Source organism: Hippichthys cyanospilos, chromosome 17 (genome assembly GCF_059441005.1).
Source record: "Hippichthys cyanospilos isolate Australia breed blue-spotted pipefish chromosome 17, RoL_Hcya_1.0, whole genome shotgun sequence".
NCBI lineage: Eukaryota > Metazoa > Chordata > Actinopteri > Syngnathiformes > Syngnathidae > Hippichthys > Hippichthys cyanospilos.
Window position 1 is genome coordinate 6,258,065 of NC_142385.1, and position 10,677 is coordinate 6,268,741.

General features: G+C 40.0%; 1 protein-coding gene across 1 annotated transcript; it reads right to left on the bottom strand.

Moving 5' to 3' along the window:
• Nucleotides 1-2,163: 2,163 nt before the first annotated feature.
• Nucleotides 2,164-8,305, bottom strand: foxj1b (forkhead box J1b). Its single transcript, XM_088438411.1, has 3 exons — nucleotides 8,085-8,305; nucleotides 7,352-8,008; nucleotides 2,164-4,760 (listed from the first exon to the last, which is right to left on the bottom strand). The coding sequence occupies exons 2-3, from the start codon at nucleotides 7,952-7,954 to the stop codon at nucleotides 3,900-3,902; spliced, it is 1,464 nt and encodes a 487-aa protein (XP_088294537.1). The 5' UTR covers nucleotides 7,955-8,008; nucleotides 8,085-8,305; the 3' UTR covers nucleotides 2,164-3,899.
• Between the last annotated feature and the right edge of the window lie 2,372 nt (nucleotides 8,306-10,677).

Consider the following 10,677-nt stretch of genomic DNA (forward strand, 5'->3'; position numbering starts at 1 on the left):
TTAAGGCTGTGTAGTAGTTTTCTCGCCTTTCATAAAGCTACGCATGCATGTCCCATTTCTTCCTATTCTGAGGCTACTTGTGTGCTTACTGAATCTGCTTGGACTGGCTGTCGGGGCTGTATATTATTCTCTTGAGCGTGTTAACGAGTGAGTTTATGTTGTCACGCTAGTGACAGAGAATTTGCCTCTGACTTCCTTGGACTAAGCTGGGTCCTGAACCAGTCGTGTCACCAGACATATTTCACTGGGGCACGTGTCCCAGTATAAAGTAAAAATCTCACCAATGAAAAAATAAAATCACTTCATAGTACACATAGTAGCCTACTTTGCATGGCAACTTCCAGCAGATACTTTCTTGTGAATGAGTGAGCGAACTGGATAGAGAGATTGAGAGAGAGACGAGAGAGGGGCAAGTCAAGTTGATAAGTTGAGTCGACAACTTTATAAAATATTTTGGTTTTAATTTGACTAGAACTGTAACTTTGATGGATATCAGAAAGTTTTCTGCCCGCAACAGGGATAAAGCATCAAGGATTGAGAGTTATGTAAGTGAAATCCCTGCTAGCTAGGCAATAAGTCTTTCTTAATGCTAAGTTAGCTCACGTTATTCCTTGTATCAAGACAAAATGAATTTGCTGTGCGAGCTGTCGAGGGAATTTCCAGTGAGTTTCATTAGCATGAAGCATAATGTTATGGTCTACTGGCTTTGCTCAAGACTTATGCTTCATTTCAAATTTTGAGCTAGTGTTTGTTGAGATACATTACTATTTGTAATTAACCTAGTATCTGACTATCATATTAATTTCGAGAAAACAAGAGGTAGGACTCAAGTTCATTAACTTTTTCCTACTCCTTTTAACATGTAAACTGCACTGAATTTAAATGGTTTTCATTTCTTTTTTAAAATATTTTCAGATGTTCAATAGAGATTTCATACAGCCTATTGATTAGTTGTGTGAAAAGTATGGCCTGCTGACTGGATCTTGTCCACGAGAAGGTTTTTTCCCGGCACGCAAGATGATTTCATGAAGTATTAAAATCAAATAAAATAGAACCAAACCCAATAGTCCGCTGTCAAAATTATTGTAATGCCCTTGCATGTGTTAAATGATTCACTCAGTTGTGGTTCTGTCTGATCGCTTCTTTTTTTTTTTTAAAGAAAAATAGAAATGTACAGTTAAGTGTGTGTAGTCCTGACCTGCTGTCAGCCGCATATCCTGCTCGTGCTCGATAACAACTAAATCCTCCTCCGCTGGCTTCCTTATGCCTGACAACAATGAACATTACAATACATGAAAATTCGTACTTTTACAAGCAATGCCAAGATCAGCGCTGCAACTTCTAAGCGGAAGTAAACAGTTGCCTTGCTTGTTCCAAACAGCTTGCTGATTCAGTGACAAAGTGGAACATAAGCATTAGCATTTAGCTTCGTTGTGCTACTTTTACAGCTCAGCTTTTAGCACATTGCACCAACGTATTTTACGTGACGTCATGACTTAGGTTTTTTTTTTTTTTATGCCTTCATGTGACGCATGCACACGTTTACATTGGCATCCATTTCCACAAGCTAATAGCGAATGTTGACAGAGCGACACTGAGAATGACATTGCGGAAGACTTTTTATGAAAGGGTACATACTAAATACTACGTCCTGAGACTCATGTGAGTAACCCACCAAAATAATTGCGTGCACCCCTGTGTATACATAATTATTGACAGTCTGTTGAAATTAAATGTTTTATATTACAGATGTTTCTGTCCTATTTTCTAGTATTTGTAAAACTCCGTAATGGTCCATAGAATGCTTAGTGTTGAAAGCGTACAATAATAATTCGGGCACACAAGTGAATTATTTGTTATGCGAATCAATGTATTCGACATCTCCATTAAATGATTTGCCTCATTTCCCTAAAATATTTCTACCTCTGGGTAATTTGACCCAACTTTATAGGTGAGTTTGCACAAAAACACTGCAAAAATTAGTTGTTTTAGAAAAACTCCCAGATTTTGAGTTAGTCTATCTTGGATCTAGAAGGTGTTTTTAACATAACTGATCCCCTCACCAAAAATAAGTTGATGGGACACCAGCTCATGTGTGACCCAAATGATAAGTTTTAATAGGAAATGGAATAATATTTCAAAATGCAAAAACAATGCTGCATTATCATTCTTTAATTGACACCAAGTATTGCATTGAAGCATGGTTGCATGTTCAAACAGCTCTTTAAACAAATAAGTACAAAGAAAATAACATTTAAGAAAAGAATCAATCAAACATTTCATACTATTCATCAATTCAAACTGGCCCTTTCATGTTGATGTGCTGTTGATATCAGTTCAACAGCATCCTTCTCGTATGTTTAAAGTTCTGTGATTAATAGTTCAGAAGACACAAATTATGTAGAAAAAGATTTTTTGTAAAAAAACAAAGAAACTATCACCCAGTGACTAGAATTATGGATCATTCCAATGACCTGCATATTTTTTTTTTATCAAAACAATTTGGCGAAATATAATCAACATATGTAAAGTATATCCAAACTGTAGTTCAGAGAACATTTATATACAAACAAAGAAAACCATAACAAGATTTTTAGCCAGCTAGTCAAAGGTCTGAACAATTAGGGCCTGATTTACTACTTTGTGCAAGGAGAGCAAGCTGGACTGCTCGCTGACAGCGGAAACTGAGCTACTAGCCAACGACCAGAATTGTCTGCCAACTTCCTCCGAAGTGGTAATGCAAGTTGGTTAATCAACTCATTAATCAGTAATGTTTAAAACCTGAGACAAATTGCACTAATATCTACAAGCCAAGAAGCAGTAGCACAGGTGAAATGAAAAGAAGGGGGGGGGGGGGGGGGGCATATGACATATCGATTCAGCAATGTGATTTTTGAGCCTCTAGATTATTGAAGAGTTGATTGACATCAGTAATAAGATGCGCTACAATTAACGTGTTGGTTCGCTTCTTCCACTGACACTTCCAATCCTGTCACTTCAAATTTGGGATCTTCAGAAAAGATAATTTTGCAACACACCCAGAATACATCAGCGCACACAATCAATGAGAGCAAATACGCAATTTGTGATTTTAGTAAATCAGGCCCTCAGTTGAATCAGTTGAGATCCTTCACCTAACATCAATTAATACAAGGTAAAATAAATGGTAACATCCTAAATATTAGACATCTAAATCTGCTGCCTATCAAAAGTGCATAATGTTTGACAGACAAACAAGGCAATCCATTTTTACATCTGCAACTCTTTTCAGTGTAGAGGACAGACACATGTTCCTGCTTTATGTTATATACTGTAGGGAATATATTAATAATATACAGTATATAAATGCCATAGTTGACTAATTTCAGACTACATTTTAAATTTTGCATCTTTCATCATTACACAGCATAGAACATTTCAGATGGCATTTTCCATGTTTTACTGCACTGTCAGTTAAAAAAAGAGAAAGAAAGACAGTCGAATGCTAATGTAGCAAAATAGAATCCCGGTGTCCTCTCACATCTGCAACAATGCTCAGCCATAGAGTGCTTTTCCAGTTTAGGGTCATTGAGTCCTGCCGTTATTCACATGTAGCCCACAAAAAATGGCTGCATTCAATTCAAAACACCACTCTCTAATATTTGTCCGTGCAGCTTTTTGAAAAACGTTCAACTTGCAGTTAACAACATCCAAATCAAAGCTGCCTTATGTACTATACAGCACACCGTGGGAACGACCACAAGATTGCTGCGAGACATTAGTCTTTGCCTACTTTGGGGGAGGGGGGGGGTAAGTAAAAGTCAACATGTGTGGTGTTCGAATGCAAAGACAATAAAAGGTTGATCCTTGGACTGGAAATCATGCTTTCATCAGATATAAATGGAACGGGGAGTCAATGATCACAGATAGGCCTCTACCCGTTCCCATGGTTGCATCTCCATAAAGAAGCCCTCATACAGGCCAAAGCTCTGATCCAGAGTCAGCGCAGCCTGCGCCTCTTCCTTGATCTCCTCCCAGGACACCACCTCTTCTGGCTGCTCCTGGAACAGGGAGGAAGCCCCGTCAAAACTTTGCAGCTGATTGTGACTCTGCAGTAGCTGATCTTGTCCGTTCAACTGTTGCAGATGCTGCGGCGGCACGTGCAGCTCCGCCATGTTGACGGCCGAGGCGGCGCTCACGTCCAGATAGGCGTAGGAGGACTGGGAGTGGTTCAGTTGCTGGTTCGGCCCCATGAGGTCCCCTGCTCCGCACCAGTGCCCCAGCCCGCCCGACTGCTGCCTCCCCTGCATGGAAACCTCCATCTCGCAGCCCAGAGAATTCAGCGCCGTGTTGAGGTCCAAATCCTCAAAGGTGCTGCAGTTCCCGCTCAGGACGTCATCAAAAATGGACGTCAGGTCAAAATCTCCTCTCAGGATGTCTGCTTTTGGGGCCTCCGTCGCCAAAAGAGGGGACTCGGTCGCCCTTAATGCTTTGCTGCTGTTCTTCCTTTTGCCGCCTATATCCTTGCCACTTTGGTAGGGGCAACTATTATGATTGCTGTGGCTACTCTGAACCAATTTGTTCTGTCTGTGAGCACTCCCACCATTGTTGTTGTTGTTGTAGCTGTTTGCAGACATCCTCCTGCGTTTGAAGATGCCGTTGACAAACATGTCAGCATACTGAGGATCGATCTGCCAGAAACCTCCTTTACCAGGCTCATCCTTCTGTCTGGGGACCTTCTTGAAACACTTGTTCAGAGACAGGTTGTGGCGGATCGAGTTCTGTGAGAGAGAGAGAATGAATATTTAAGCTGCAATGGAACTAGTGTGATTTCCTCCGTCATTTTCTTCCTTAGAAATCAATAGAAAATCATAGGCCTAAATCATATTGACATCGTCATCAACATTAACTACAGTGGTCCCTAGCTATGTCAGTAAATTAGCAAAATTTTAAGGTATTTACAGTATACCTGTACAGTGCAGTGGAAACTAATTGAATGGATTTAACCGAAAAATAATAATACAATTTTTGGTTCTTAATTTGGCCACAAATGGCCGTTATCAAAATTTTCAGTAGACTAGAGTAAGAAAAAACAAATTAGTGCGGCAGCGATGTTGTCGGTGGCAATATTTCCATCAGAAGCAATGCATGGACATTCTGCTAGAAAGAAGCATGGATACCATCTTAGAATGGCCATAATTACACAGCTCAAAAAACAATGAAAAACAATGGCATACATACCTATCATTTTACACTGTGTTACGCAGGAATGTTAACAAATGAATTATGATTAATTAATAAATCATGGTTAAAGTATTATTTTGTTTGATCATGTTGATCTCAGTTTTAATCTCTAAATGTCTGCTTCTGTATGCTGATTAGATCCGCTTTTATGCACAAGGTTTCTTGTGCTTGGTTGGGGGATGGAAAACAATGGTCAAGCACACCTTGAAATGGACACTGATTGACTGTCATTGTATTTGACATTACCTCATACGCTCCTGTTGTGGGTAGGAGAGCAAGTTCAGAAGCAGATGACACAGACATTAAAATGAAGAAGCATGTGAGGGTTGACCATCAAATGACTGGCAAACCTAACTTTAAAAAATGCTCCAATAGCACCTTTGATAATGGTGGAGGGACATGCATTCTGTTAAGAAGGGATTTGCTTGCGGAAGCAGCTCAAGTTTAGTTTCTACATAAATGCAAAGCACCAAACTGTGACTGCTGCCAGAGCTAACAACAGCAACTAACACACTGAGGTAAAGAACCAATGCAAAGCTCTTTGCGAAGGATGATGTGGTATTTGGTTGTTATTTTCTAATTATTTGTAAAAACGGCACCATTTGGCTCGGTGGTCAAAACTAAGGTTGGAGCCAACACTTGGGACTAGTGTCAAATAAAATTGAAGCCATGTCTTTTTGTTGTCACAGCTGCCAATCAGATCAGTCACAATAAAGTGTGAGTGTGTGTGTGTGTGTGTGTGTGTATATATATATATATATATATATATATATATATATATATATATATATATATATATATATATATATATATATATATATATATATATATATATATATATATAAATACTTTTTTTTTAATCTGGTTGGTAGTCTATGTTTAGGTGGGATTAAAAAGAAATTAGATTGATTATATTCTAATTAACCCCATTACACATTCACCAATGCCTTTTTTGCCATTCATTAAAATAAATAATGCAGTGAATGCACTTGCATTTTTGCATTCAATATATTTTAAACAGGATTATTCAATACCTCTTCTAGAACAATACCTGTACTAGTTGTCAATTGAGTAATCACGATACCTAGTATCGATATCACCAGTACTTCTGATACATAAGATCATTTGAAAGACAGGCATATATAACTCACTATAGCAATTTTCCTTAAGACTGCGAGAAATTGTCTATTTTACATTCCTCTACTTACTAGTTCCTAATCATAAAACAGCCACAAGTGGCCAATGCTGGTAGTGGCTGCTGGTTCCTTGGAAAAAAAAAAAAGAGTCTGGTTTTGTCATATATATACCGTAACTTGGTGTCAGTGCATGCCAATGCCTAATTTTAGTCACGTGTTTTGTTTGCTTAATTGTTATTGATAAAGAGTTCAAAAAAATATCCTATTGATCTTTTCATTAGCATTCAGCCTCTTAAATGCATGGATAAGCTGGAGCAGCTGACTTTTGCAGTGTTGACAGTTTGCCAGTCAAATGCAGAGCACATGTAAGACAACAACTGTAAACACAAGTATTCTTAAGGACAATTTCCAATTCACTTTGCGAGTGGTTAGACGTAGAAACAAAAACCTAAACGTCCCTTGGAGTGGTTGGAGGGGGTTGATTGGCATTGTCTTTTCTCTCTATCCTTTTTTTAAAACTACTTTCCTTCTCTCTATCACTTTTTTAAAACTGTTTTCCTTTTTTTTTGTATATATTCCCATTTCACTTCCCTGCTTTTTTAAGTTATTTTTAAAGGTCACCAAATGAGGCCGGACAAATCAGAAAGGGTAATGCCTATTTTGCTCTTTATCTTAGGAAGCATATTTATCTAATGAGGTTTTCGAGGAAGCTTTGTATTCTACTTTCAAAACATGATCAGCTGTGCTTAGGTGATATCTCTCAGGAGCCCTCATTAGCAAACACGCTGAAGTGCTTTCTCCAGCCCACGATGATAATAAAAATGTAAATCATTGTCAAATTGTGGTCACAATAGCCCCCCCACCCTATGCACCCTTCTACATGGATGGGGTGTCTGATGGTGACACTAGAGTCAATTACTCTTCCCTCGCTCACACACTCATTTATCTGACTCATCAATAATATAAAAGGAAGACTATCTGTTCCCGGTTACCTGCCAGCTGGGTTCCGCGTGTCTGTAGTAGCAGAAATTCTCCGTGATCCAGTTGTAGATTGTGGATAAAGTCACTTTGGGCTGCTTGCTTGCCTCCATGGCCATGCAGATGAGCGAGGCGTAGGAATACGGCGGTTTGACTTTTGGGTTCGTCTTGTAATCGACCTCCGCCGGGGGGGCGGCTTGGATCGGGATGGACTGGTAGACGCTGCCGAGATGCGCGCAATTAGAGAAGCGCGGGGCCAAAGTGGAGTCGCTCCCGGAGGTGACCGGGCTGCCGAGGTAAAGAGGCATCCCGGTGGCGGCCGTGTCCCCGGCAGGAGGGCTGGAGGGGGAGTCGGTGCCCCCTCTGAGAAAGCGTTTGAGAAAAGGGTGCTGATGGGAGGAGGTGGGGAAATGAGATGAGGAGCAGCCCTGCGCGGCGGCTCCGCCGGAACGCTCCGGGTCCGCGCTCATGATGGAGAAATTTTGGAGCCAGTGGAGGCTGGTGAGGCTGTCATCAAGGGGGGGCGAGTCGGATGCGATGACCTGATCATCCGGGTACCCCGTCGACCATTTCTCCTTGAACTTATTCGCGTTGTCTGGGCTCGTCAGAACCGGCATCCTCGTTTCGTGACGAACAATCAACAGACTGGCATCTAAAAGTTGTGTTTAAACCTGAAAATTACATAAAGCACAATAAGATGTCTAAAGTGTGTTAAAACACATTAAAATCCATCGCTTGTTATTTTACCTTTGAGCTTTTATTCAGTAGATGATGCAGTGCGTGCACCTGTTGCAGCGCGCCCTGCCTCTTCAAGGACTCAAGTGGCGCATCAGGTCCGTGAACAATTAAGTGGCAAGAGGGGGACTTGCTTTGGCCCCTCCAGCAGCGCATGTACAGCCAGAATTAAGAAGGAAAAGAAACAAAAAAGCTACTTAGATCACTTCCATGTCTACTCTGGTGAGCTTTTGAGTCAATACTGTTGAGCTGCCGTCGAGCCAAGATGTCAGATGCCGAGGAGGAAATACAATAAGATGCACGGAGAGCCCAGGGAAAGACTGCCCACCATCCCTTGAAGTGACTGGGGGGGGAGCTCTGATTGGCTGCTTGGCTTTGCCCTTTCTCTCCTTCCCTCTACCTCTTTTCAAATAAGTCTTATTTCCATTTCACCTGGCTGCTTTTAAACCATCTGAAATTTGACCTGTGCGCCGCTTGCGCGCCACACGTCCCGCTATAAGATACTTTAACAAGCGTCAGAATACAAAGAAAACCTGATTGGCAATCTCAAGCGGCAATTTGGGCGTTCAAGGGCGTCGCGGTGCCTCCATACTGTTGACTAAAAGTAATAAGAAGTTATACTAATTGTTTTACAAGCACAAAGTACAGTACGGTCAACTAAAAGTCAAATATAAGGGGGGGGGGGGGGGGGGTAAATTAGCATTTTTGAAGTGTAAATAAGACTTGTGATATAAAATTATACTGTGTCCCAAACACGTCTAGGCCATAATTCCACTGTTTTCGTCCTAAAATCAAATTCTCCTGTCAGGTCAGGAACCGCGAGAGCCCCCTCCATACAGAAATGTGAAACTACAGAAATGTGAAACAGCATTCATGAGCGAGAGCAAACGTTAGTTAAATGAGCAATGGTATACGTGTAGTTAATGTGGGAAATATCGAACTTGTGGACATAAATGCATTACAATTAAAAAACAAAAATAATGCGCATGTTCGTTGCACAACAGTTTTACCAAATAGATATTTATTGGTTCGGTGTCAATTTTGGGGGGTGTTATTATTTCTAAACACTTAATATTTACGCATAAAGGCCTGTATATACACAATACCACCCCGTATTACCTTTTGCGTGTTTTTTTAAATGCATCTAGTATATATAGCTACTGATCGCAATACGTTTTCTCTTCGAAATGTTTATTCTTTTTTATATGTGCCAAACAGCGCAGGCTTTAAGTAATTTATAGCATATTTTTTTTAATTAAAGGCCTCTTGCCCTCCGATTCTCAAGGAAACACTCCCATCTAGTGGATGCGTGCCGCAACATAAACCACACATACCCTTTAATAGCACATTACCGAGATCAATCCTTTTAGTTTTCCTTTACTTCGTGGGAAAACAGTTAAATGGCGCTTTAAAAATGTTAGTTTCTTGAGATTACGTACACATTATGAAGATTTTAAGTAGTAGGGGTGTAGCAAACTTGTATTCACGTACTGTGTGACCTGTCTATGCATTGACACTCAAAGAATGTATACATAAATATATGTCAAGCCAGCTGTCGCATCCCGTCAAGGAAGTCTGATTTTAGCAGTGTTTCCGGGTTTGTTCAGCTCCCCTGTTAACAAAGGCCTTGCTTGGAGAGACATGCAAATGTTTGAACAGCTGCTCTTATTGTTGTCCCTCTTCCCACTGTCCTATTGGTCTACTAGTACCAGGAACCGAGCGGCAAGCACGCATGCATACAGTACGAGCCACAGCACATCTACGTGAAATAGTTTGGGAAAGGGTGCTCGATGGGAGCTCTTTACAACACCGATATTGTTAATATAAAAACTCAACAATATGTGAGCTACCATTCAAACTGACTAACTATCCCTTGCAACTTCGATATTTGAAACACGAAAATATTATTTTAACAAATTGAATCTTGTAGGTCCACTAAAATGTGAGCCATGGGCTCATAATTTGAAAAGAATGCAGATCACGTTATTTATAGTGCATTTCAAAATGATAATACAGCAAAATCATTAAAATACAAGTACTTGTGAAACAGTTTGAAATCTACAAAAATCTATGAGCCTCTGTATTTGAAGTAGCTCAAAGTTCCATTTGCATTTGGGCAAAACCACCCCTTTGCTATAAATCTTATAGGATGTTTTTTTCAGTTTTTATTACTTTTTTTATTATTATTATTATTAATTTCGGTAAGCCATTGCAATTACACCACAAACCGCTAGAGGTCCACAGCCCAGTTGAAAAAGACATGCAATTTCTTCAGCTATTTAATTTTAGCGCACAGATTGGAACCAACGGCTGCGATGTAGATGCACTGTATGGCACATTATAAAGCGGTTTCTGGTTTTGTAAATGTTATCCTTTATATTCAAACAAATTAAACGCGTCAATATTTCAGTGCTTTCGTTTTAGGTTTTTGTTTGAGGTAACTAAAGCGGTTAGGCTTTGTGTTATTGTTTTATTTTATGGAAGTTCCGCCTTACGTCTAAGTTACGACGCCGTTGTAGAATCGAAGGTTCGTCGTAAACAAACAATGTAGCTACAGTGTATTTCACAACATACAGTAATATACTTCTCACGGATAAAGACATGA